Source organism: Trichomycterus rosablanca, chromosome 25 (genome assembly GCF_030014385.1).
Source record: "Trichomycterus rosablanca isolate fTriRos1 chromosome 25, fTriRos1.hap1, whole genome shotgun sequence".
In the NCBI taxonomy this organism is placed as follows: Eukaryota; Metazoa; Chordata; class Actinopteri; order Siluriformes; family Trichomycteridae; genus Trichomycterus; species Trichomycterus rosablanca.
In genome coordinates this window covers 7,691,118-7,712,991 of record NC_086012.1, presented here as the reverse complement: position 1 = coordinate 7,712,991, position 21,874 = coordinate 7,691,118, and the positions used below count along the sequence as shown (strand labels likewise).

Sequence of the window (21,874 nt, the reverse complement as noted above, 5' to 3'; positions counted from 1 at the left end):
ACTAACGCAACTCTCCTTATTTTATCTGGACTTGGGACCGGCACTGAGGGCATATCGATAAGTGCACCTTCCAATGGTTAGACTGTTCAGCCATCCTCCCCGCGGACATTGCTAATCTGTCTGTGTAGGTGCCCATTGGGTAAATAGCAGTGCAGAGCGTATTTACTCAAGTAAATATTTCGTTATTCACTCGGAATAGCTTTTTGCACTCACGAGCCTGGGCAGTCACTCTTACTAATCTTGCATCATACGAGTTCTACAAAATCAGTTTTTGTAGTATATAAACACAAGTATGTGAACTATTTATATAAAGAATAGCAGTGGTTACAACATATGAATGGTTACAATTTAACATAGCTTTACTTGCTATCGCCTACCAAATTGGGTTTGCATCATGTATCATCAAGTTTTAGTTCCATCATTGCGCCCTTGACCACCTACCATCCCGACCTTGGCTACCAGACACATACTTAAAGAACTGTAGTACATACTGTAGTAGAAGTGAAAAGTGAAAATGTTTGCAAACCTTGACTCTTTGATTATGTGTTGTAAATAGTCGGCTACTTTGTTCCAAGTACATAATGCTTTCGAAACAGTAATGCAGTGATTTGCGGTGAATATACTGAAAATGTAGGCAGAAGGGTTAATAAGGAGAAATAAATAAAAGCAAATTGTCAGGAGTAAAACTGTAATAAAAGCAGATTGTTCAGAGTAAAATGAGAGAGAGAGAGAGAGAGAGAGAGAGAGAGAGAGAGATCCCCACAGAACCCCATCTGCAGTGATAGGGACAGTGGTAGCCTAGTGGGTAGAGCTCTTGAGCAAGCCTCCTTGTTTCTACACTCACTGTCCATTTTATCAGCTCCACTTACCAAATAGAAGCACTTTGTAGTTCTATAATTACTAACTGTAGTCCATCTGTTACTCTACATGCTTTGTTAGCCCCCTTTCATGCTGTTCTTCAATGGTCAGGACCCCCACAGGACCACCACAGAGCAGGTATTATTTAGGTGGTGGATCATTCTCAGTACTGCAGTGACACTGACATGGTGGTGTGTTAGTGTGTGTTGTGCTGATATGAGTGGATCAGACATAGCAGCGCTGCTGGAGTTTTTAAATACCGTGTCCACTCACTGTCCACTCTATTAGACACTCCTACAAGGTTGGTCAGAGACGATCGCTCATCTATTGCTGCTGTTTGAGTTGGTCATCTTCTAGACCTTCATCAGTGGTCACAGGACGCTGCCCATGGGGCGCGGTTGGCTGGATGTTTTTGGTTGGTGGACTATTCTCAGTCCAGCAGTGACAGTGAGGTGTTTAAAAACTCCATCAGTGCTGCTGCGTCTTACCCACTTATACCAGCACAACACACACCACCACCATGTCAGTGTCACTGCAGTGCTGAGAACGATCCACCACCCAAATAATACCTGCTCTGTAGTGGTCCTGTGGGGGTCCTGACCATTGAAGAACAGCATGAAAGGGGGTAACAAAGCACGCAGAGAAACAGATGGAACACAGTCAGTAATTGTAGAACTACAAAGTGCTTCTATATGGTAAGTGGAGCTGATAAAATGGACAGTGAGTGTAGAAACAAGGAGGCTGTTATGGCTGATTGGTGTATATGTACATATGACAGATAAAAGGCATTCTTCATTCTTCTGTGGCTAAAAATCCACAAACTAAATATGAAGAATTTAAAATAATAAATCGGCTTATTGATAAGTACAAAATAACAAAGGAATAATCGAACAAAATACAGTGTCCATAACCTGTAACGGAGAAAGTGGACAAAAAAGGGGTAGTGCAAAAAATTAGAACTGAATGCCGCAGTATGACAAAGGCAACTCTGGCTGCCTGTGACAAACCAAGTTCTCTGAAAGAAGGTGATTTGGGAATCCACCCGATGTTGGCCCTTAATGGGTGGACACTATACTCCATGCTACTCACGAAGTGGATTTTTGTGCATGTCTCACCTAGGGCTGGGCGATATTGCAAAAAAATTAAATCTCGATTATTTTCGGATTTATTACTGATTCTCGTTTACGATTGCGATTTTTTTAATAATGCAATTGAAAAAAGCATTGCATTTTAATTTAAAAGACTGCAGAAGTGCAAAAATAGTACCACCTATAAATGTCCTTTCAAGGGACTCAAACTTTATAACAATAACGATATAACAATAATTAACAATAAGTAAAACAAAATTGAAATCTTAATTAGCTATATATTTTTTAAGAATAGCTCACAAACAACTCTCACTTTAAATAATGTGCAGCATAACCTCCTTACATGAAGAAAAGTGCAAAACCACAAAAAGTTCTTTACAGGTTTCTTGAAAGGAACACAAGCTGTTTCTACCAGTTAAGTCTGTATCAGTATCTACGCTGGGGGGCATCAAGTAAACAGTCAGCTCAGCTTTGATTTTGTCCTCTTTTGACTGGGGGTGGATGGAGGTGGCACGTTCTGCTTCTAACTATATAGACTACAATTCCCATGCTCCCACGGACTATTAGATGACTATCACATGTCCCCGGTCAGCCAATCCTGATCGGTCCTTCCGTCTGTGGAGTTTTGATTCAGTTCAGCTGTGTTCTATTCCATGAATCTTATTTAAATGCATTTGTTTGTCTGTCTCGTTGCGAATTATTGCCGTCTGTGTTTGCGGTCCTTATTTATGAATCTAGCCGTTACCGTGTATGACTTTTGTTGTCTTCCGTTTACTGTTTTTGTCTGCGCCTTTTGGTTTTCTCTGCCTGTCGGTTTATCCTCTGGTTTTGGACTCTGCCTAATTTTGTAGGGCAGTTGTAGCCTAGAGGTTAAGGTACTGGACTAGTAATCAAAAGGTCCCTGGTTCAAGCCCCACCTCTGCCAGGTTGCTGCTGTTGGGCCCTTGAGCAAGGCCCTTAACCCTCAATTGCTCAGACTGTATACTGTCATGGTACTGTAAGTTGCCTTGGATAAAGGCGTCTGCTAAATGCCGAAAATGTAAATGTATCCTGGTTTGGATTGGCCTTTTGATATTTAACTTTCGAGCATCTGGTCTGTTTCTGCTTCGTGACATGTTGGTATTTTAATGAAAATATAAAGTTTGTAAACTTGTAAAATCGTGATTGTTTTTAACATCGTGTGAAAACGTTAATTCGAATTAACTGAAATTAATGAAAATCGCCCAGCACTAGTCTCACCCCAGGAAACGTCACATTACAACTGGTGTGTTCCGCTTCCCCGGTGTGTTTCTCTTGCAAGGCCCTAAACACAGAAACACCTGGGCAGTTCCCAGAAAGCAAAAGAACACTGACCTTTCAAAGTCAGCGAAAAACCAGAGCGGGCAGAGTGTTCAGGCATTACCACTTTAAGTGAAGATAATATTAGGAGCACGACAGGACACATTGTGACTTAGATTCCTCTCTGCCGGCGGGAGCAGGCCGCACAGCAGGGCACAACTCTTTAACGTGGGTGAACTGCCAAATGTTTTGTTAATATTTTATATATTAAGAATATTTGTATACATGCTAATTATTTCAAAAAATTGGAACCATTAAAATTGGTTTACCATTACCTTTCCCTGAAGGTGATATTGCATTAGACTAAAATATATCAGGCTTTCCTGATCCGTTTTTGTCAGTACAGATATGACTTTTAATGCATTTAATGGTAGTTGGTTGTATTTTAATGAAATCACACTTTTCATTTTTGTGGTTGCTTGTAGTTTTTTTCACCACATAACCTTAGGCCAGTAGACAAATACTTATTTACTTGTGACATGTAGTAGACACATTTATTCAGTTATCTCTGAATACACTTTGGACAGTTGAGGGTTAAGGGCCTTGCTCAGGGGCCCAGCAGTGGAAACTTGGCAGTGGTAGGACGACCTTCTGATTACTAGTTCAGTACCTTATGCCAAGTTCACACTACACGACTTTCCAAGTTGTCAGATCGCTGTACAGTTTACACTACACAACTGTATCTCTAGCAATCGGAAGTCCTTTAATTTGTTGTGTATTTCACACTACACGACTGATTGGCGATTAAAGCAATAAGCCACGAGAGACCGTGCGTTACTGTGATTTTATCACGGGGAAGGTTGTTTTTCTAAAACGTCTTTTCCCGTGATAAAATCATAGCAGTAACGCACGGTCTCGAGTGGCTTATTGCTTTTATAAAACGGCAGTCAACATAAAATATAATAAAATACAACAATGTTCAATTTATAAATGTTTTTATTTACAAAAACACTTACAAAAAGCATTCTTCCGCGACCCCAGGTAGTTCATTAACAGTGTTGCTAGGCAACATGAGGGCAAACATTCACTTTTTCTTTTCAGTGGCGTATTAATATGGAATGATGTGAGGTGGTCATAGGTGTGCGTTTATCGGGAATTTTTACGACTTCGAATGCGGCTCAGCCAATCAGATTTTAGGACCGGAACTATCCGGTCTTGTTTTATAAAGGGGATTACACACTACACGATCTATCACCATGAGTAATCACTGGCGAGTCTATCTGGTCTCCCAAACTACGTTTTGTCACGAAAACACACGTGAGAAGTGACAAAAATGCATGTCAACAAGATGCGAGTGATCAAAGTTGTTTGTGTGCTGATGTGCATCATAAAAGCAAGTCGAAAAAGTAAATGAATCCGAGGGAATTTGGCTATGCGACCAGCAGATTGTTCTGTTCTGTAGTGATTTGGAGGTAAATAAATATTTTTTGTAATGCAGCGTGGGTATTATGGTTGGCTTATAAGATCACAAAATACTGTAAAGCTTGTGTGTGTGCTGATGCATTCTAATAGAAACTATATTATGCCCCTGTCCCATGTCCTGCGTTCCTGGCTGTAGCTCGACATAGCACTCGCTTGCACTCGTAACCTGCTCGCAACGCCTTTCACACTACACGGTTTTGAGTCGCAGACTGCTCCAGATATTTAACATGCTAGATATTTTTCTTCAGTCGCCGAGCGCTCGATGAGCGATTGGTAAGCCGCTCGGATCGAGTCGTTGAGCAGTTCACACATAGCGATCGAGCGTCGAGTTTCGATCCCCGAGCGAACGCTGAGTGTAGCGGCGACCAGACAGTGAGCGAAAATCAGGGCAAAAAACGTGTAGTTTGAACTAGACATTAACCACTGTGCTGCCACTGCCCTTTTTTCTATACTGCTTTTAAAATTAGATTGTTTTTTCTGTATATATCTAACATGGACATGTATTGGTACATTACCACATTTTATTGCATTACTTTTCAAAAACATGTATTAGTAATGTCACTGCATCTTTAATAAGCAGGGGACTCGGTTATATAAGCTGAACTTTAGTCCCCTGACTGCCTATTCACGGATACATCATGCACCTGCTGTCACATTGATTCTTGGTAGTTAAGTTCTTGTTTCGCCATGAGACAGACGCAGTTACACCATTAGTCCAGTTTTCTATGGCTTTTTTTCTCCATAAATGGTTTTACTGAGAATTATTGCATACAACGTGTACCTAAAGCATATTTCAAACTCAGTTGCAGAACTACTGTAGAACAGTAAGTGGAAAAGTTAAGCTGTGGCTTGTCAGATTGTTTTATGATTTTTGTGCTTTAGTTTCCATGCCAGTGAGCTGAAAGGAACTGTACTGCCAGCAACTGAATTTTTTACTTCGGCTCTTGGTTTCACATTTTATTATCGCTGCAACATCCTGCAAATAATTTTGCATAAAGAATACAAATATATACAAAATGTTGGGCATTAAAATAAAAATACGACTCTTTGATTAGTTCATTTTCTTCACCCTTTATTCCACTAACAAAAAATACAAAGAAAAGATTTCCAATGATTTTATTGACCAACTTAAATGTATTTTGTTGAAATAAACAAACTTGATGTTTGCAACAAGTTTTGCCCATTCCTGCTTGATATAAAAATTCAGCTGCTCTACAGTTAGTGTCACTGTTGTCTTATTCTCCCCTTGTGCCATGCACAGGCAGGCCAGTTAAGCCCAGTTACTCTGTGTCTACAAAGCCACATGTTGTATTGAAATGAAGCTTGGCACTGCCTTGCTTTTCTGGAAAAAGGGGTTGCCTTAATGGCAGCATGTACACTTATCAACCATAACATTAAAACCACCAACTTGTTTTTACACACACTGTCCATTTTATCAGCTCCACTTACCATATAGAAGCACTTTGTAGTTCTACAATAACTGACTGTAGTCCATCTGTTTCTCTGCATGCTTTGTTAGCCCCCTTTCATGCTGTTCTTTAGTGGTCAGGACCACCACAGAGCAGGTATTATTTGGGTGATGGGTCATTCTTAGCACTGCAGTGACACTGACATGGTGGTGGTGTGTTAGTGTGTGTTGTGCTGGTATGAGTGGATAAGACACAGCAATGCTGATAGAGTTTTTTAACACCTCACTGTCACTGCTGAGAATAGTCCACCAACCAAAAATATATTCAGCCAACAGTGCCTTGTAAGCAGCGATCGTTGTAAGGAGCGATCGTCTCTGACTTTACATCTACAAGGTGGACCAACTAGGTAGGAGTGTCTAATAGAGTGGACAGTGAGTGGACATGCTATTTAAAAACTCCAGCAGCGCTGCTATGTCTGATCCACTCATACCAGCTCAACACACACTAACACAGCACCACCATGTCAGTGTCACTGCAGTACTGAGAATGATCCACCACTTAAATAATACCTACTCTGTGGTGGTCCTGACCATTGAAGAACAGGGTAAAAGCAGGCTAAAAAGGTATGTAGAGAAAAAGATGGACTACAGTCAGTAATTGTAGAACTACAAAGTGCTCTTTTATGATAAGTGGAGCTAATACAATGGACAGTGAGTGTAGAACAAGGAGGTGATCATAATGTTATGTCTGATCGGTGTATATCTCTAAAATCACAATGTTTACCTCCTCAATAATGGAATGGAGCAGTCGACATCTATTTTTTCCAAAAACTAGCTTAAACGTAGACTAACTTAGATCACAACACATTTCCACTGTTTTAGGTTGAATTTCTGATGTGGTGGCGGACTGTGTGAAGTGACAATCACTGTATTTATCATACTAGCTTGTCAGGCCGTGCCTGACATAAACCAATATTTTTCCAGAGTGATTGAATCTTTTTACAATATTATGTACGGTAGATGGTAAAAGACCTAAATTATTACCAATGTTATGTTTATTTAACTAATTGCCAATTTTCTCACAATGTTTGCTACCAATTTACCTCTTTATAGTGGAATGTTTCTAAGTAGTGTAACTTAAATGTTATAAAACTTTTTTCAAGTGTGTTGCAGGGATCAAATGTAGCATTTGTTTTATTTCTAAAATACAACCTGGTCAGCCAAAACATTGAGTAATTTGTATAAGCAGAATCTACAAATCACATATTCTAATTTTGATTTTAAAATATTTTATAAAATGCCCTTTCTGTCTTCAGAGATGGTGTTTGTATTGGCATTTTCTTAAATTAAATTTCAGGTGGCGTCAAACGATTTAAAAAGTATCCAATCTAACTTCAGAATACTTACAGACTGTCCTAATTCATATTAGTGCTTAAAAGCGGTCTGTGACTAGAAGCTATTTCATCGATCAGGGACTTTTTTTTAAGCGCTCGGCTCTGACAGATACATAAAGCCGAGGCTAATGTGCTCTGTTTGTGCCGTCAAGGCTCTTTAATGAGATGCTTTTGTCTCATCTCAGTCATGGGCCAATTAAGGCCAAGCGCAGTGATTGTGTTAAAAGAATATCAAAGCATTTCATTCAGGCATTCTGCCACCATGCACGCACCTCCTTTTGAACAAATTTAACTAGGAGTCTCATTTGTTCCCATCTGTTTCTATGGTAATTTGAATGTGGTGCTTAGTTAACATCTTTCCATAGTCAGGTCTGAACGTAAATAGCTTTTTTTTAAGATGTAGATTTTGGGTGTTTGAGCTTTTGTGCTAGTGTATGTATGTGTGTGTTGAGAGAACCGTTTTGAAGTGCATGGGAAGAAAAGACGGTTTATGCTTTAGGGGTGAGATCTGTACCTCTGATCAGGAATAAATCTCATGATGGGGAGTGAAAGAGGGAGAGGAAGAGGAGGAGACATGGGTTTAGAAGGAACGATTGGAAAGGCTTTCTTCCAGGAGTTCTAAAAATAACTCAGATCGGGGCAGATTGACGTCACCATGGCGACTACAGGCAGACAAAAATGAAGAGAGGAAGCGGTGGATGGAATGATAGAAAAGAGGCAACAGGAAAGGTACAGGATGTAAAATAAAGCAAAACGAAGAAAGTAAGACAGAAGAGTGGATATTTTGCTTACTGTTAATATACAATATGTAACCAAATGTATGTGGACACCCCTCCTAAATTTTATTTCAGCTGTGTTAAAAGGACATTATTTTACAAAACAAATTCTGGGATTCCAACTTTGGTTGGGAATGTTTCCTGTTCCAGCAAGACTATTCAGATCTCTTCATTGGCCTGCACAGAGCCCTGACCTCAACCCTACTGAACCTCAACCCTACTGAACAACTACTGGATTAATTAAAACACTGATTGTGAGCCAGACCTTCTCACCCAAACAGTGCACTACTGAACACATACTGGATTATTTAAAAAGCGGATTGTGAGCCAGACCTTCTTGTACATCAGTGTTTGTCCTTACATACACTGACCAGCCATAACATTAAAACCACCTCCTTGTTTCTACACTCACTGTCCATTTTATCAGCTCCACTTACCATATAGAAGCAATTTATAGTTCTACAATTACTGACTGTTTCTCTGCAGTCTTTGTTAGCCCCCTTTTATGCTGTTCATGGTCAGGACTCTCCCAGGACCACTACAGGGTAGGTATTATTTAGGTGGTGGTTCATTCTCAGCACTGCAGTGACAATGACATGGTGGTGGTGTGTTAGTGTGTGTTGTGCTGGTATGAGTGGATCAGACACAGCAGTGCTGCTGGAGTTTTTAAATACCGTGTCCACTCGCTCATCTATTGCTGCTGTTTGAGATGGTCATCTTTTAGACCTTCATCAGTGGTCACAGGACGCTGCCCATGGGGCGCGGTTGGCTGGATTTTTTTTTTTACTATTCTCAGTCCAGCAGTGACAGTGAGGTGTTAAAAAACTCCATCAGCGCTGCTGTGTCTTATCCACTCATACCAGCACAACACACACTAACACACCACCACCATGTCAGTGTCACTGTAGTGCTGAGAATGATCCACCACCTAAATAATACCTGCTCTGTGGTGGTCCTGTGAGGGTCCTGACCATTGAAGAATGGCATGAAAGGGAGCTGACAAAGCATGCAGAGAAACAGATGGACTACAGTCAGTAATTGTAGAACTACAAAGTGCTTCTATATGGTAAGTGGAGCTGATAAAATGGACAGTGAGTGTAGAAACAAGGAGGTGGTTTTAATGTTATGGTTAATCTGTGTATGTTCTAACTGAATGGGAAAAAATTCACACTTTAAGCTTTCTCAGATAAGTGGAGACTTGTATAGCTAAACTGTTTTATAAGCTCAAGGTCAGATGTCTACACAGTTTCAACCATATTGTTACACATGAAAGTACAGGCACATACTGATGTGGTGCACATGTACAGTCATATTTGCATAACAGACCAGTTGTTTTTAATTGTTTGCTTCTTGATTAAATCTTTACAGCTGTTGTTTTGTGGGTTTTTCACTCTGACTCTGCTGTCTCTCACATCTCCCAAGTTTTGTGCTGTAAAAAATATTATTTTTTTTATTTTGTAAAGATGTGTAATGTAGGGCTGCAACTATCGATTATTTTTGTAATCGAGTATTCTATCGATTATTCCAGCGATTAATCGAGTAATCGGATAAGAAATACTTTTGCTTTAACAAAGAGCAAAAACAAATACATATTAGATTAAATAAGACATGTTTCTTAAACCAAACTGTACATTTGTATTCCTTGCATACAGGACAGTTTAACATTTTTTAAATGCAAAAATAAATAAATCAAAAATAAATCAATTTACTTTTAAAATGTAAACAGGCAACCTGAAACATCAGGTCATCAAGTCATAAATAATAATAAACAAAAATACATGAACATAAGCCTGTAATTTGTGCAACTTTCAAAGTTTCAGCTACAGCTCACGCAGAACATAAAGCTTTAATATTTTGTTGGGAGGTTTTGTGGTGTTTGTAGGGGGATAAAAATCTGTCAGGATTGTGTCTCTAGATGAGGTAGATCTGGTGTGTGTGTGTGTGTGTGTGTGTGTGTGTGTGTGTGTGTGTGTGTGTGTGTGTGTGACTAAATCTTCATAAAAGCCTGTGGTGGTTGAAACTAAGTAAAGTCAGTAAACATGAGTAAAGTAAACACGACGCTCTGATGGTGTGGATGTTATACTGAGTTTTAGTTTTATCAGCTTAAAATGATCTCAAACTTTCAGTGGTTTTCTCTGTCCAGTCTCCTCCTGTTCGCTATTTTCTCTCTATATTTTGCAGTCCGCGCTATCAAATCTCGGCTGCGTCCTAAACTGATACGTTCAGTTCGCAGGAGCGGCGAACGTGTCCAAATTCGACCTCCGTGAAGCTGGCCCCCCATGTGGTCAGAAATGGAATATAAATATTATTATTCGTTTGTGCTGCGTTTGTGCTGGTTTGTGCCGTAGGAATCATCGTTTGTGCTGGCACCGTTTTAGAGAAATTAAGTATTATATATTTATTACCCGTGACGTCACCAGCCCCCCATCAGAGCCCAAATTGCACCAAAACCATCTCATTCGTTTGTGCTACGTTTGTGCTGGTTTGTGCTGCTAAAAGAAACATTTGTGCTGTTTTAATTCTCAAGTTATTACGCTATAAATATTACACCCGTGACGTCACCAGCCCCCCATTAACGTCCAAATTGCACCAAAAGCATCTCATTCGTTTGTGCTGGTTTGTGCTGCTAAAAGAAACATTTGTGCTCTTTTATTTCTCAAGTTATAGGCTAAATAATACTTTTTTTTATAAATTGAGGACATTTAGCCCAATAAAATGTTCAAATTGCATCAAAACCATCTCATTTGTTTGACATCATTTTGTTTGACGTCATCTCATCTGGGTGACGTCATTGGATGTGGATTCCACTTTGCACAGATATGTCAAAGCACTCAGCCATACTGCGTATCCTCTTCAATATCCTCTTGAAACTAAACACGCAGTTTTAAATGGTTTTCATGTTTTAATTGATATTCCTGCAATATACACAACTTATGGCAGAACATAACTTACCAGACGTTTGTAAACTGTGAATCACTTAACACTACAGAAATATACACTACAAAAGTATAGGTTTTACATGGCATTCTCTCTATTCATTCTTATTTAGTCGCATCAATAATTTTAATGTCAAAAGTCCTTTGATAAATAACGGTGGAATAACTTCTTAACGGTGGGAATCTTTATTTTAAGCCATGTTTCCATGAGGACCAAAGTCTGAGATACAGGGTGGGGACCTGTTTGACTGTAAGCAGTCATTTTCAGAAAGCACAACTTAAATTTAAACCCCTAAAATTTCTTTTCCAGGTAAAAATGTGACTAAAATAACAGTAAGATGACCTATTTTCAATATTTTGTACTTTATTGTCACTTTATGAAGAGAAAAGTGTCTAAGTAGACTCAACATCAGTAATAAAATACTGAGGCAGAGTTGGATTGTTTGTTGTATGAATACAAGTATTTTATGAAGAATGCAATGCATGTCTAATTTGACATGCAGTTTACTGGTGATCAGCAAAGGGTTCGCTAGACTGTGGGACATTTATGGTTTTCATGGTTGGGGCAATGGATTCCCATATGTGTATCACTGTAATGACACTGTAAAGAAGTAACCCCAAAGCATCCTCGGCTCATTAACATTGTTTGCAAGAATCTACTGCAGCATCCACTTACAAAACACAAAAATATATAACCCTCACCATATAACGTCATATTAGTCATTAAGGTTATACTTGTTTATCCATCTCCCTGTGCAACTTGCTGTCAGTTCTGTTAGGTCTTCACAAATCTGCATACTTTACACATTTATACTTTCCATCATGCTGCCCTGCATATTTATTGTATTAAGATGCACTGCCTTGTCTAATTACACTGCACTCATTCATTTTGTTTGTACTTTCCCTTTCACTAGATAGCACGCTGCACCAAAACCTTGGCAGAATGTCATTCTGCTCCACTATACACCACATTACCACGTTATTATAAAGACCTACCTTTCAATTATGCTCACTGGCCAGTAAATTGGGCTTCAACAACCCAAGGCATGGCATAATAAAACATTATTTTTATGCAAGCTTTATTTAAAAAAAAAAAAAAAAACACATATGAGAAAGACCATTGTCCTAGCAACAAAAAGTTGGTAGTCACGTTTGACTAAGGTCTGAGCATACTTTTCTTTTGTCCTCTCCTCAGGCAACTGTTGGAAGAGACATTCCAGGAAAGAGTTTTCATAGTGCATAAACACATAATTCTCATTTTAAAGTAATTTATTGCTTCTAATAAAACCCTGTAATAGTCCTCTGAGAATTTTAATCATATTAATGACATTTAAAACAAGATTGGACAGTTCTGTGAAAAATATAAAACAAACATATGCTGTACATACACATTAAAAGGCAAGTGAAAGACAAATGAAGAGATCTGGAACATAACCAGATTAGCCTGCATACTTAGTTTCAAGAGAGCAAAAGTGTACCCACACAGTGCATCTAAGTGCATTGACATCACTGGCCACTGTACTGCAAAATTGTCCATTTCCAGTGAGAGTCTACCAGAGGTGAGCACACCAGCAGTGCTAAAATGCAGAATTGATTACATTGATGACAGTCTTCATACTGGAAAGGCAAAGCACATGCTATCTGGAGAGAAAAGGCTGCCGGTCTCTGAAGAACTCTGGCAGGGTAAAAAACTGCTACATGTGTGGCGAGCCACAGAGGCTTACAAGATAATGCTACTCGGTAACCCAGAGCTACCCACCTACCAAGCCTGAATACATTAAGAAAAGCCAAACAAGAGAGAGGGGATAGGGAGGTAGAACACAAACACCCCATCCTTTCCCCCTCATCTAATAAAATACAGTGTGCCTCATAGGGGCAGTATTCATGACATCGGCCTTGACAAATTTTTTATGCCACTATTGGACCCCCTCTCAACTACTAGTCTACAAAATACTAGTAAAGACTCAAGTGTAAGTTTTGATGCTACAGGTACAGTAGTCAAAAGGCTCACATCCGCACATGTATTTCCATATCAAGGAGTTCTGTCCTCACATGGAGATACTTCTATTCACATCCCAGTGGTGCAAATGCTGTCTGAGCGGCATGACATTAACGCCATATCAAACTGGGTCTCTGAATGGCTTAGAGGAGGAGCATCTGTACCAAAAGAAGTTGTTTCTGATTTCTCTCTTGCATTACTGGGTGGTCTTGTTAAAGCCTTTACTTCTTACTCTGGTTTGAAGACCTATATAAATAGAATAACAAAGACATCAGAGCTATAACACAAACCATGGAATTTTGCTGTGACTAAACTTTTTCAAGCTACAGTGTATCACAAAAGTGAGTACACCCCTCACATTTCTGCAAATATTTTATTATATCTTTTCATGGGACGACACTATAGACATGAAACTTGGATATAATTTAGAGTAGTCAGTATACAACTTGTATAGCAGTGTAGATTTACTGTCTTCTGAAAATAACTCAACACACAGCCATTAATGTCTAAATGGCTGGCAACATAAGTGAGTACACCCCACAGTGAACATGTCCAAATTGTGCCCAAAGTGTCAATATTTTGTGTGACCACCATTATTATCACTGCCTTAACCCTCCTGGGCATGGAATTCACCAGAGCTGCACAGGTTGCTACTGGAATCCTCTTCCACTCCTCCATGATGACATCACGGAGCTGGTGGATGTTAAACACCTTGAACTCCTCCACCTTCCACTTGAGGATGCGCCACAGGTGCTCAATTGGGTTTAGTCCATCACCTTTACCTTCAGCTTCCTCAGCAAGGCAGTTGTCATCTTGGAGGTTGTGTTTGGGGTCGTTATCCTGTTGGAAAACTGCCATGAGGCCCAGTTTTCGAAGGGAGGGGATCATGCTCTGTTTCAGAATGTCACAGTACATGTTGGAATTCATGTTTCCCTCAATGAACCGCAGCTCCCCAGGGCCAGCAACACTCATGCAGCCCAAGACCATGATGCTACCACCACCATGCTTGACTGTAGGCAAGATACAGTTGTCTTGGTACTTCTCACCAGGGCGCCGCCACACATGCTGGACACCATCTGAGCCAAACAAGTTTATCTTGGTCTCGTCAGACCACAGGGCATTCCAGTAATCCATGTTCTTGGACTGCTTGTCTTCAGCAAACTGTTTGCTGGCTTTCTTGTGCGTCAGCTTCCTTCTGGGATGACGACCATGCAGACCGAGTTGATGCAGTGTGCGGCGTATGGTCTGAGCACTGACAGGCTGACCTCCCACGTCTTCAACCTCTGCAGCAATGCTGGCAGCACTCATGTGTCTATTTTTTAAAGCCAACCTCTGGATATGACGCCAAACACGTGGACTCAACTTCTTTGGTCGACCCTGGCGAAGCCTGTTCCGAGTGGAACCTGTCCTGGAAAACTGCTGTATGACCTTGGCCACCATGCTGTAGCTCAGTTTCAGGGTGTTAGCAATCTTCTTATAGCCCAGGCCATCTTTGTGGAGAGCAACAATTCTATTTCTCACATCCTCAGAGAGTTCTTAGCCATGAGGTGCCATGTTGAATATCCAGTGGCCAGTATGAGAGAATTGTACCCAAAACACCAAATTTAACAGCCCTGCTCCCCATTTACACCTGGGATTTTGACACATGACACCAGGGAGGGACAACGACACATTTGGGCACAATTTGGACATGTTCACTGTGGGGTGTACTCACTTATGTTGCCAGCCATTTAGACATTAATGGCTGTGTGTTGAGTTATTTTCAGAAGACAGTAAATCTACACTGCTATACAAGCTGTACACTGACTACTCTAAGTTATATCCAAGTTTCATGTCTATAGTGTTGTCCCATGAAAAGATATAATGAAATATTTGCAGAAATGTGAGGGGTGTACTCACTTTTGTGATACACTGTATGTTACATTTTGATTATTTGGTGAGTCTGTAGGTAGAATATACTTGTTGACGGCCCACAAGCATTTAAAACCTTTGAAATAACATTAACATTTGGAATTCACAAATCAATTTAGCTGTGTAACATGTGTATGGATAATGTTATGGATAACATTTTAACATTTAAAATGTTAAAGGTTTTTAAAGGTAATTTGATTATAATAAATTTCACTCTGTGATGCAATTTTAACATTGTTAGGGGCTAAGTGTCCTCACTTAATAAAAAAAAAAGAGAGAATTTAGCCTATAACTTGAAAATTAAAAGAGCACAAATGTTTCTTTTAGCAGCACAAACCAGCACAAACGTAGCACAAACGAATGAGATGCTTTTGATGCAATTTGGACGTTAATGGGGGGCTGGTGACGTCACAGGTGTAATATTTATAGCGTAATAACTTAAGAATTAAAACAGCACAAATGTTTCTTTTAGCAGCACAAACCAGCACAAACGTAGCACAAACGAATGAGATGGTTTTGGTGCAATTTGGGCTCTGATGGGGGGCTGGTGACGTCACGGGTGTAATATTTATAGCGTAATAACTTGAGAAATAAAAGAGCACAAATGTTTCTTTTAGCAGCACAAACCAGCACAAACGTAGCACAAACGAATGAGATGGTTTTGGTGCAATCTGGGCTCTGATGGGGGGCTGAGTGACGTCACGGGTAATGAAATATAATACTTAATTTCTCTAAAACGGTGCCAGCACAAACGATGATTCCTACGGCACAAACCAGCACAAACGCAGCACAAACGAATAATAATATTTATATTCCATTTCTGACCACATGGGGGGCCAGCTTCACGGAGGTCCAAATACGTAGTGTTCATTAAACTGTCCGCAAAAAGAACCCGGATCAAGTCCTGTTAAGTTCTGTTTATGTTTAAGATATTTGGGACGCAGCCCTCAGATTCTTCTCGTCACCTGCACACAGCGTTAAACATGCTGCGCAAAAGTGAAAGTCGTCCGTGTGAAACACCGTGAGCTGTATATGGTTGTGCGGATTAAACGATTCCTCGATGCAAAAAATTTGAATCGATGATTTTTAGTAATCGATTTACTCGAGTTACTCGAGGAATCGTTTCAGCCCTAGTGTAATGTTTGTAAATGAAAGAAACAAATTATAATCATTATTTCTGTTAAATTGTGGTTAAAATTTGGCCTGACAGGTGGTTTTGTCTGCTCAGTTTTTTAGTTTTAATTTGGACACATGGTTTTAAAATGACAGACTTGGTACAGTATGGTTGGACTTTGGTTAATAAAGGGTAAATTAAATATCCAAAACAACATTCTTGCATGGATTTGTCTTGATCACAACCAATGCCACCCTATTTTTATTTTAGGCATAATGATTTAAAACTAGGATTAGACTTTACAGACGTCAGATTATTGCAAGCCAGTTAAAACAATGGGTTGTTCATTTGTAAGCGCAGTGGTTAAGATTCTGGACTAGTAATCAGGACTAGGTTGCTGGTTCAAGCTCCTAAGGCAGGCTCTTACCCCTCAGTTGCCAGATCACAAATGTAAGCCATGCTGGATAAAAGTGTTTGCAAATGCCATAATATGCACTCACCAAGCACTTTATTAGGTACACCTTTTTTTGGTTGACGCTAACATGGTAATGATATGGTAGTGTGTTGTGCTGGTATAAGTGTATCAGGTGTAGCAGTGGTGTTAAGATTTACACACTGTACTGTCAATTCTGGAAGGAGAAAAGTGCTCTACCCAAAAATATAAAGCCAACAGCATCATTTGGTCAGAAAGTGTCCACTGATAAAATACTTGAGGAATAGTACAACACATTACGCATAAACATAGATATTAGATGTAGGGACCTATTAACGTTTTTGAGCACAGTATTAATTACAATATGCAGTTACTGGTAAAATATGTAAATAAAAGGATCATTATAGGTTGTTCTGCATGTCTGTAAGTATTTTATTGTTGCTAATAAACTTATCAAGACCCCAACCTGAGTGTAATAATACTCACTGTCTAGTATTCAGATATTTTACATTTTTGACAAGCTTGTTTTCCTGTTATTACATGAAGTACCAGAAAAAAATATGATCAGGTTTCACCGATGCCTTCAGATCCTGACAGGTAAATTATTTCTCAGGAGTACCGTGGTGGTAAATAACGCCTTGACCTCAAACCAACCCAAGTGAACATATTTGAGATAAATTAAAACATCGATCGCGAGCCAGGCCTTTTCATCAAATTTCAGTTCTTGTTCTCATCAGTTCTCTTTTGATGTATGGACACATATTTCTGGACATACTCTAAAATATTGTGGAAATCCTTCTGGGAAGAGTGAACGTTGTTATCTTAGGCGCAAGTTAAGACTGCATAGACATTTGTCAACAATGTCCTGAAATAATAATTGTCAGTAATATTAATAACTTTATAAGAAGTTAAAACAATTCCTCTATATACACCGATCAGCCATAACATTAAAACCACCTCCGTGTTTCTACACTCACTATCCATTTTATCTGCTCCACTTACCATATAGAAGTATATATATGTAGTTCTACAATTACTGACTGTAGTCCATCTGTTTTTCTGCATGCTTTGTTAGCTACTTTTCATGCTGTTCTTCAATGGTCAGGACTCTCCCAGGACCACTACAGAGTATATCCTACAGAGGATAAGACACAGCAGCGCTGATGGAGTTTTGAAAAAAACCTCACCGTCACTGCTGGACTGAGAATAGTACACCAACCAAAAATATCCAACCAACAGCGCCCCATGGGCAGCGTCCTGAGACCACTGATGATGGTCTAGAAGATGACTAATTCAAACAGCAGCAATAGATGAGTGATCGCCTCTGAATTTACATCTACAAGGTGATCCAACCAGGCAGGAGCGCCTAATAGAGTGGACAGTAAGTGGACACGGAATTTAAAAACTCCAGCAGTGCTGCTGTGTCTGATCCACTCATACCAGCACAACACACACTAACACCACCACCATGTCATTGTCACTGCAGTGCTGAGAATGATCCTCCACCTAAATAATACCTGCTTTGTGGTGGTCCTGTGGGGGTCCTGACCATTGAAAAACAGGGTGAAAGCAGGCTAAAAAAGTATGTAGAGAAATAGATGGATTACAGTCAGTAATTGTAGAACTTCAAAGTGCTTCTATATGGTAAGTGGAGCTGATAAAATTAACAGTGAGTGTAGAAACTAGGAGGTGGTTTTAATGTTATGGCTAATCAGTGTACAGTTCACTGGGCCAGATGTTAAGTAGCAAATTGTTTTACAGTGAATGATGGGTCAGGGCCTTGGAAATGTATTGGTTTCATTTTTGCTAAAATACAGACTAGCGATTTGGCAAGACTGTAGTGGTGTAGTGTGTGTAACTTCTGTGTTCACAGAAAGGCAATAACAAACAGTTAAGTCATATGATGTGAGCGGTACCTTCATTAGGTCATGTAGTGTGTGTGTGTTTGTGTGTAACCTTATTCTCTCTTTGTTTCTTTCAGGCATTTTGATAATCATCATTTGTGGGATCCAAACGAGTTTGCTGTATCCTGCTTCAGGATCATAATGTTCTCCATACAGGCAAGATATGCACATAGAAATATGTACAAATACTCTAATTCCCCTTCCTGTCCTTTCCTCTCTTTCTCTCCACACCTTCTCGCCTTTGATTTTTTCGCCTGGGGATCCCAGGTGTTCAACAGCAGCTATCAAAGATAAGAGACAATCAATTCACATTTACAGATGGAATTGAAGGGGGGTTAAGTGTTTATGGCTGCTGGTAAATGTGTGTGCGTGTGTGTCGGTCACTAACTCACACACACGCACACACTTTGTGTCCAGATAAACTACATGGCCGAAAACATGTGGCTACCAATTTTAATTAGTTGTTTTGACCAATTCAGCCATACACATAGCTAACAGGTGCAGACTAGGGATGCTACTAATTAACCGTTTAACTGATAACAGACAAAGAATTTATTGTGTGATAAGTGCTGTCAGGTAAAAACGGTTATTTAAATTCATTTAAATAAAACTGAGATTAGATACTTTTATCTATAATAATCCAGGGCAATTGGAATGCCTTTATTTGTTATACATACAGTACATTTAGTCAAGTCAAATTTATATGTATAGCATTTTTTACAATGGACATTGTCTTAAAGCAACTTTACAGAATCCAGGACCAACAGACCAAAAACCCCTGTTGAGCAAGCCGAGGGCGACAGTGGCAAGGAAAAACTCGCTTTAAAATACAGGAAGAAACCTTGAGAGGAACGAGACTCAGCAGGGACCTCCATCCTACAGGTGTACATCCCAGCTTGTTTGGAAGCTTGGAGAGCCAAGACTGGAGGGCCAGCCATCGTTAAGGCTTTAAGTTCCCAGCAGTTGCTGCATGACATTGGTATTTAAACCCACAACCTTCCGATTAATACCCGCTAGGCTATCATCAGCCATGAGGTCAGACTGCTGATTTGCAACTCATTCTAACTCACCGTGAGTTCACCCTTTGTGTGTGCCAGTCGACAGTTTACATAGTGGTAGCTCAGTGATTTAGCTACTGGACTAGTAGTCATAAGGTTGCAGGTTTGAGCCGCACATGTTGCTTCGGATAAAAACATCTGCTAAATGCCACAAATGTAAATGTAATGTAATACATACTTATTCAGGGATTTATTTATTTTAAATCATCAGTAAGTGTAACTGGGTGGGTCGCACCTTGCTACTGAAGTGTGAGGTAAAGCCCGGCACCGGCGAGTACTGGAAATGAAAATTCAAAATCCAAATTAATAATCCAAGTGCAGGATATTTAACCAAGGTAGAACGATACTGTGGCTAGCTACTAATAAAAAAGGGTATAACCAGAGTGATAGTACAGAACTGAGAATTGGATGCCACGTGACAGGCTGCTCCTATCGCCTGCAACAACCCAGTACGCTGAAAAAAAGGAAAGAATGCGAACCCTAAATGCAAGCCAGGAAAGGTGAAACACAACAGTAGGCCTTCTACCATCATCAAATGCAGTCTGTGTTCAGTATGGTTCCACTGCATGGGGACCACTCCAGTTGTCACATTGCCTCTGAGGCAGCATCCTCATCCAGGATGGTTCCAAACATTCTACGCACTCACAAACTCCAGCTGAGTTCCCTGAAATTAAGTGTGCTGGCTCCATATGGCAGCAGAAAGTCGTGATTTCTATAGAAATACTTCCACCTAAAGAAAATTAATGACTGACACATTAATCATCTGCACCACCTTGCCTCGTATGCCTGTCAAAAATGGCAACACAGAAGAACATGACTTCAACGTGACTCACCGCCGAACTCCTTCAGCAGCTGAGCTATATCACAATAACAGAACAATTACGCATTAAAATCATAAACAGAAGCTGCTTTTTTTAGTATGGTGAAAAAAAAATACTTTTTAAACTCATAAATATGTATTTGTATCTAAATATTTTGTATCATGCTTTAATATAATGGTAAAACTCTGCATATGATCTAATTTATACACATATGTTGCCAGAAGGATCTTATACCGACTGCATCTTTATTTTTTGAGTAGCAAGTTTAGTTAGTGCTTGTGATGGACTCTTTGCTTCTTAAATTCTCTGTTTAAAATCTATATTCTGAATATTGATTCTGCTCATGGTGTTTATGTCCGTCTTACTGTTCTACAATACTTTATGCTGTATTTTATTGAATAAAGCAGGAAGACTTCTTAATATGAAATCGGGATGCTTAAAGAGGACGCTCTTGTCTAATATTGATTGGCTATTGGTTAAAAGAAACTGGTCAAATATGCACCAATATATGGATCATTCTTCTGTTCAAGTAAATTGTAATCAATAATATTTTAAAGTGAACTGAAATAAGTACCAAAACTGTTACAACCCCAAATCAGAAAAAGTTGGGACAGCATGGAAAATGCAAATAATAAAAAACACAGAGTTTCTTACAATTACTTTGACTTTTATTTCATTGCAGACAGGATGAACCTGAGATATTTTATGTTCTCTCTGCTCAACTTAATTTCATTTATTAATAAACATCCAATCCAAAAAAAGTTGGGACTGTATAGCATTTACCACTTTGTAATGTTGCCATTCCTTTTCACCACACTTAAAAGACGTTTTGGCACTGAGGATACCAAGTGATTTAGTGTTTCAGCTTTTATTTTGTCCCATTCTTCCTGCAAACACGTCTTAAGATCATGGTCGTCACATTTTTAATTTCAAAACTCTCCACACATTCTTTATTGGGGACAGATCAGGACTGCAGGCAGGCCAGTCCAGTATCTGTACCCTCTTCTTCCACAGCCATGCGTGCATGTGTGCAGCATGTGATTTTGCATTGTCTTGTTGAAAAATGCATGGACGTCCCTGGAAAAGATGACATTTTGAAGGCAGCATATGTTGCTCTATGATCTGAATGTACTTTTCTGCATTAATGCTGCCATCACAGAAGTGTAAATGACATTTGCCAAGGGCACTGACACAGCCTCATACCATGACAGACCCTGGCTTTTGGACTTGTTGCTGATGACAGTCTGGATGGTCCTGTTCATCTTTGGTCTGGAGCACACAGCGTCTATTTTTTTCCAAAAAAGACCTGGAATGCTGATTTATCTGACCACAATACACGTTTCCATTGTGTGGTGGTCCATTCTAGATGCCTCCAAGCCCAGAGAAGTCGACGCCACATCTGGACGTGGTTAAC

The 21,874-nt window shown here is 39.6% G+C and overlaps 1 protein-coding gene across 3 annotated transcripts in view; it reads left to right on the top strand.

Moving 5' to 3' along the window:
- efr3a (EFR3 homolog A (S. cerevisiae)) overlaps positions 1-21,874 on the top strand; it is a 122,955-nt gene that overhangs the window by 57,944 nt on the left and 43,137 nt on the right. For all 3 annotated transcript variants that reach the window (XM_062987566.1, XM_062987567.1, XM_062987565.1), the window contains exon 9: positions 18,659-18,737. In XM_062987566.1, the coding sequence (XP_062843636.1) occupies positions 18,659-18,737 (79 nt within the window). The remainder of the gene's footprint in view (positions 1-18,658; positions 18,738-21,874) is intronic.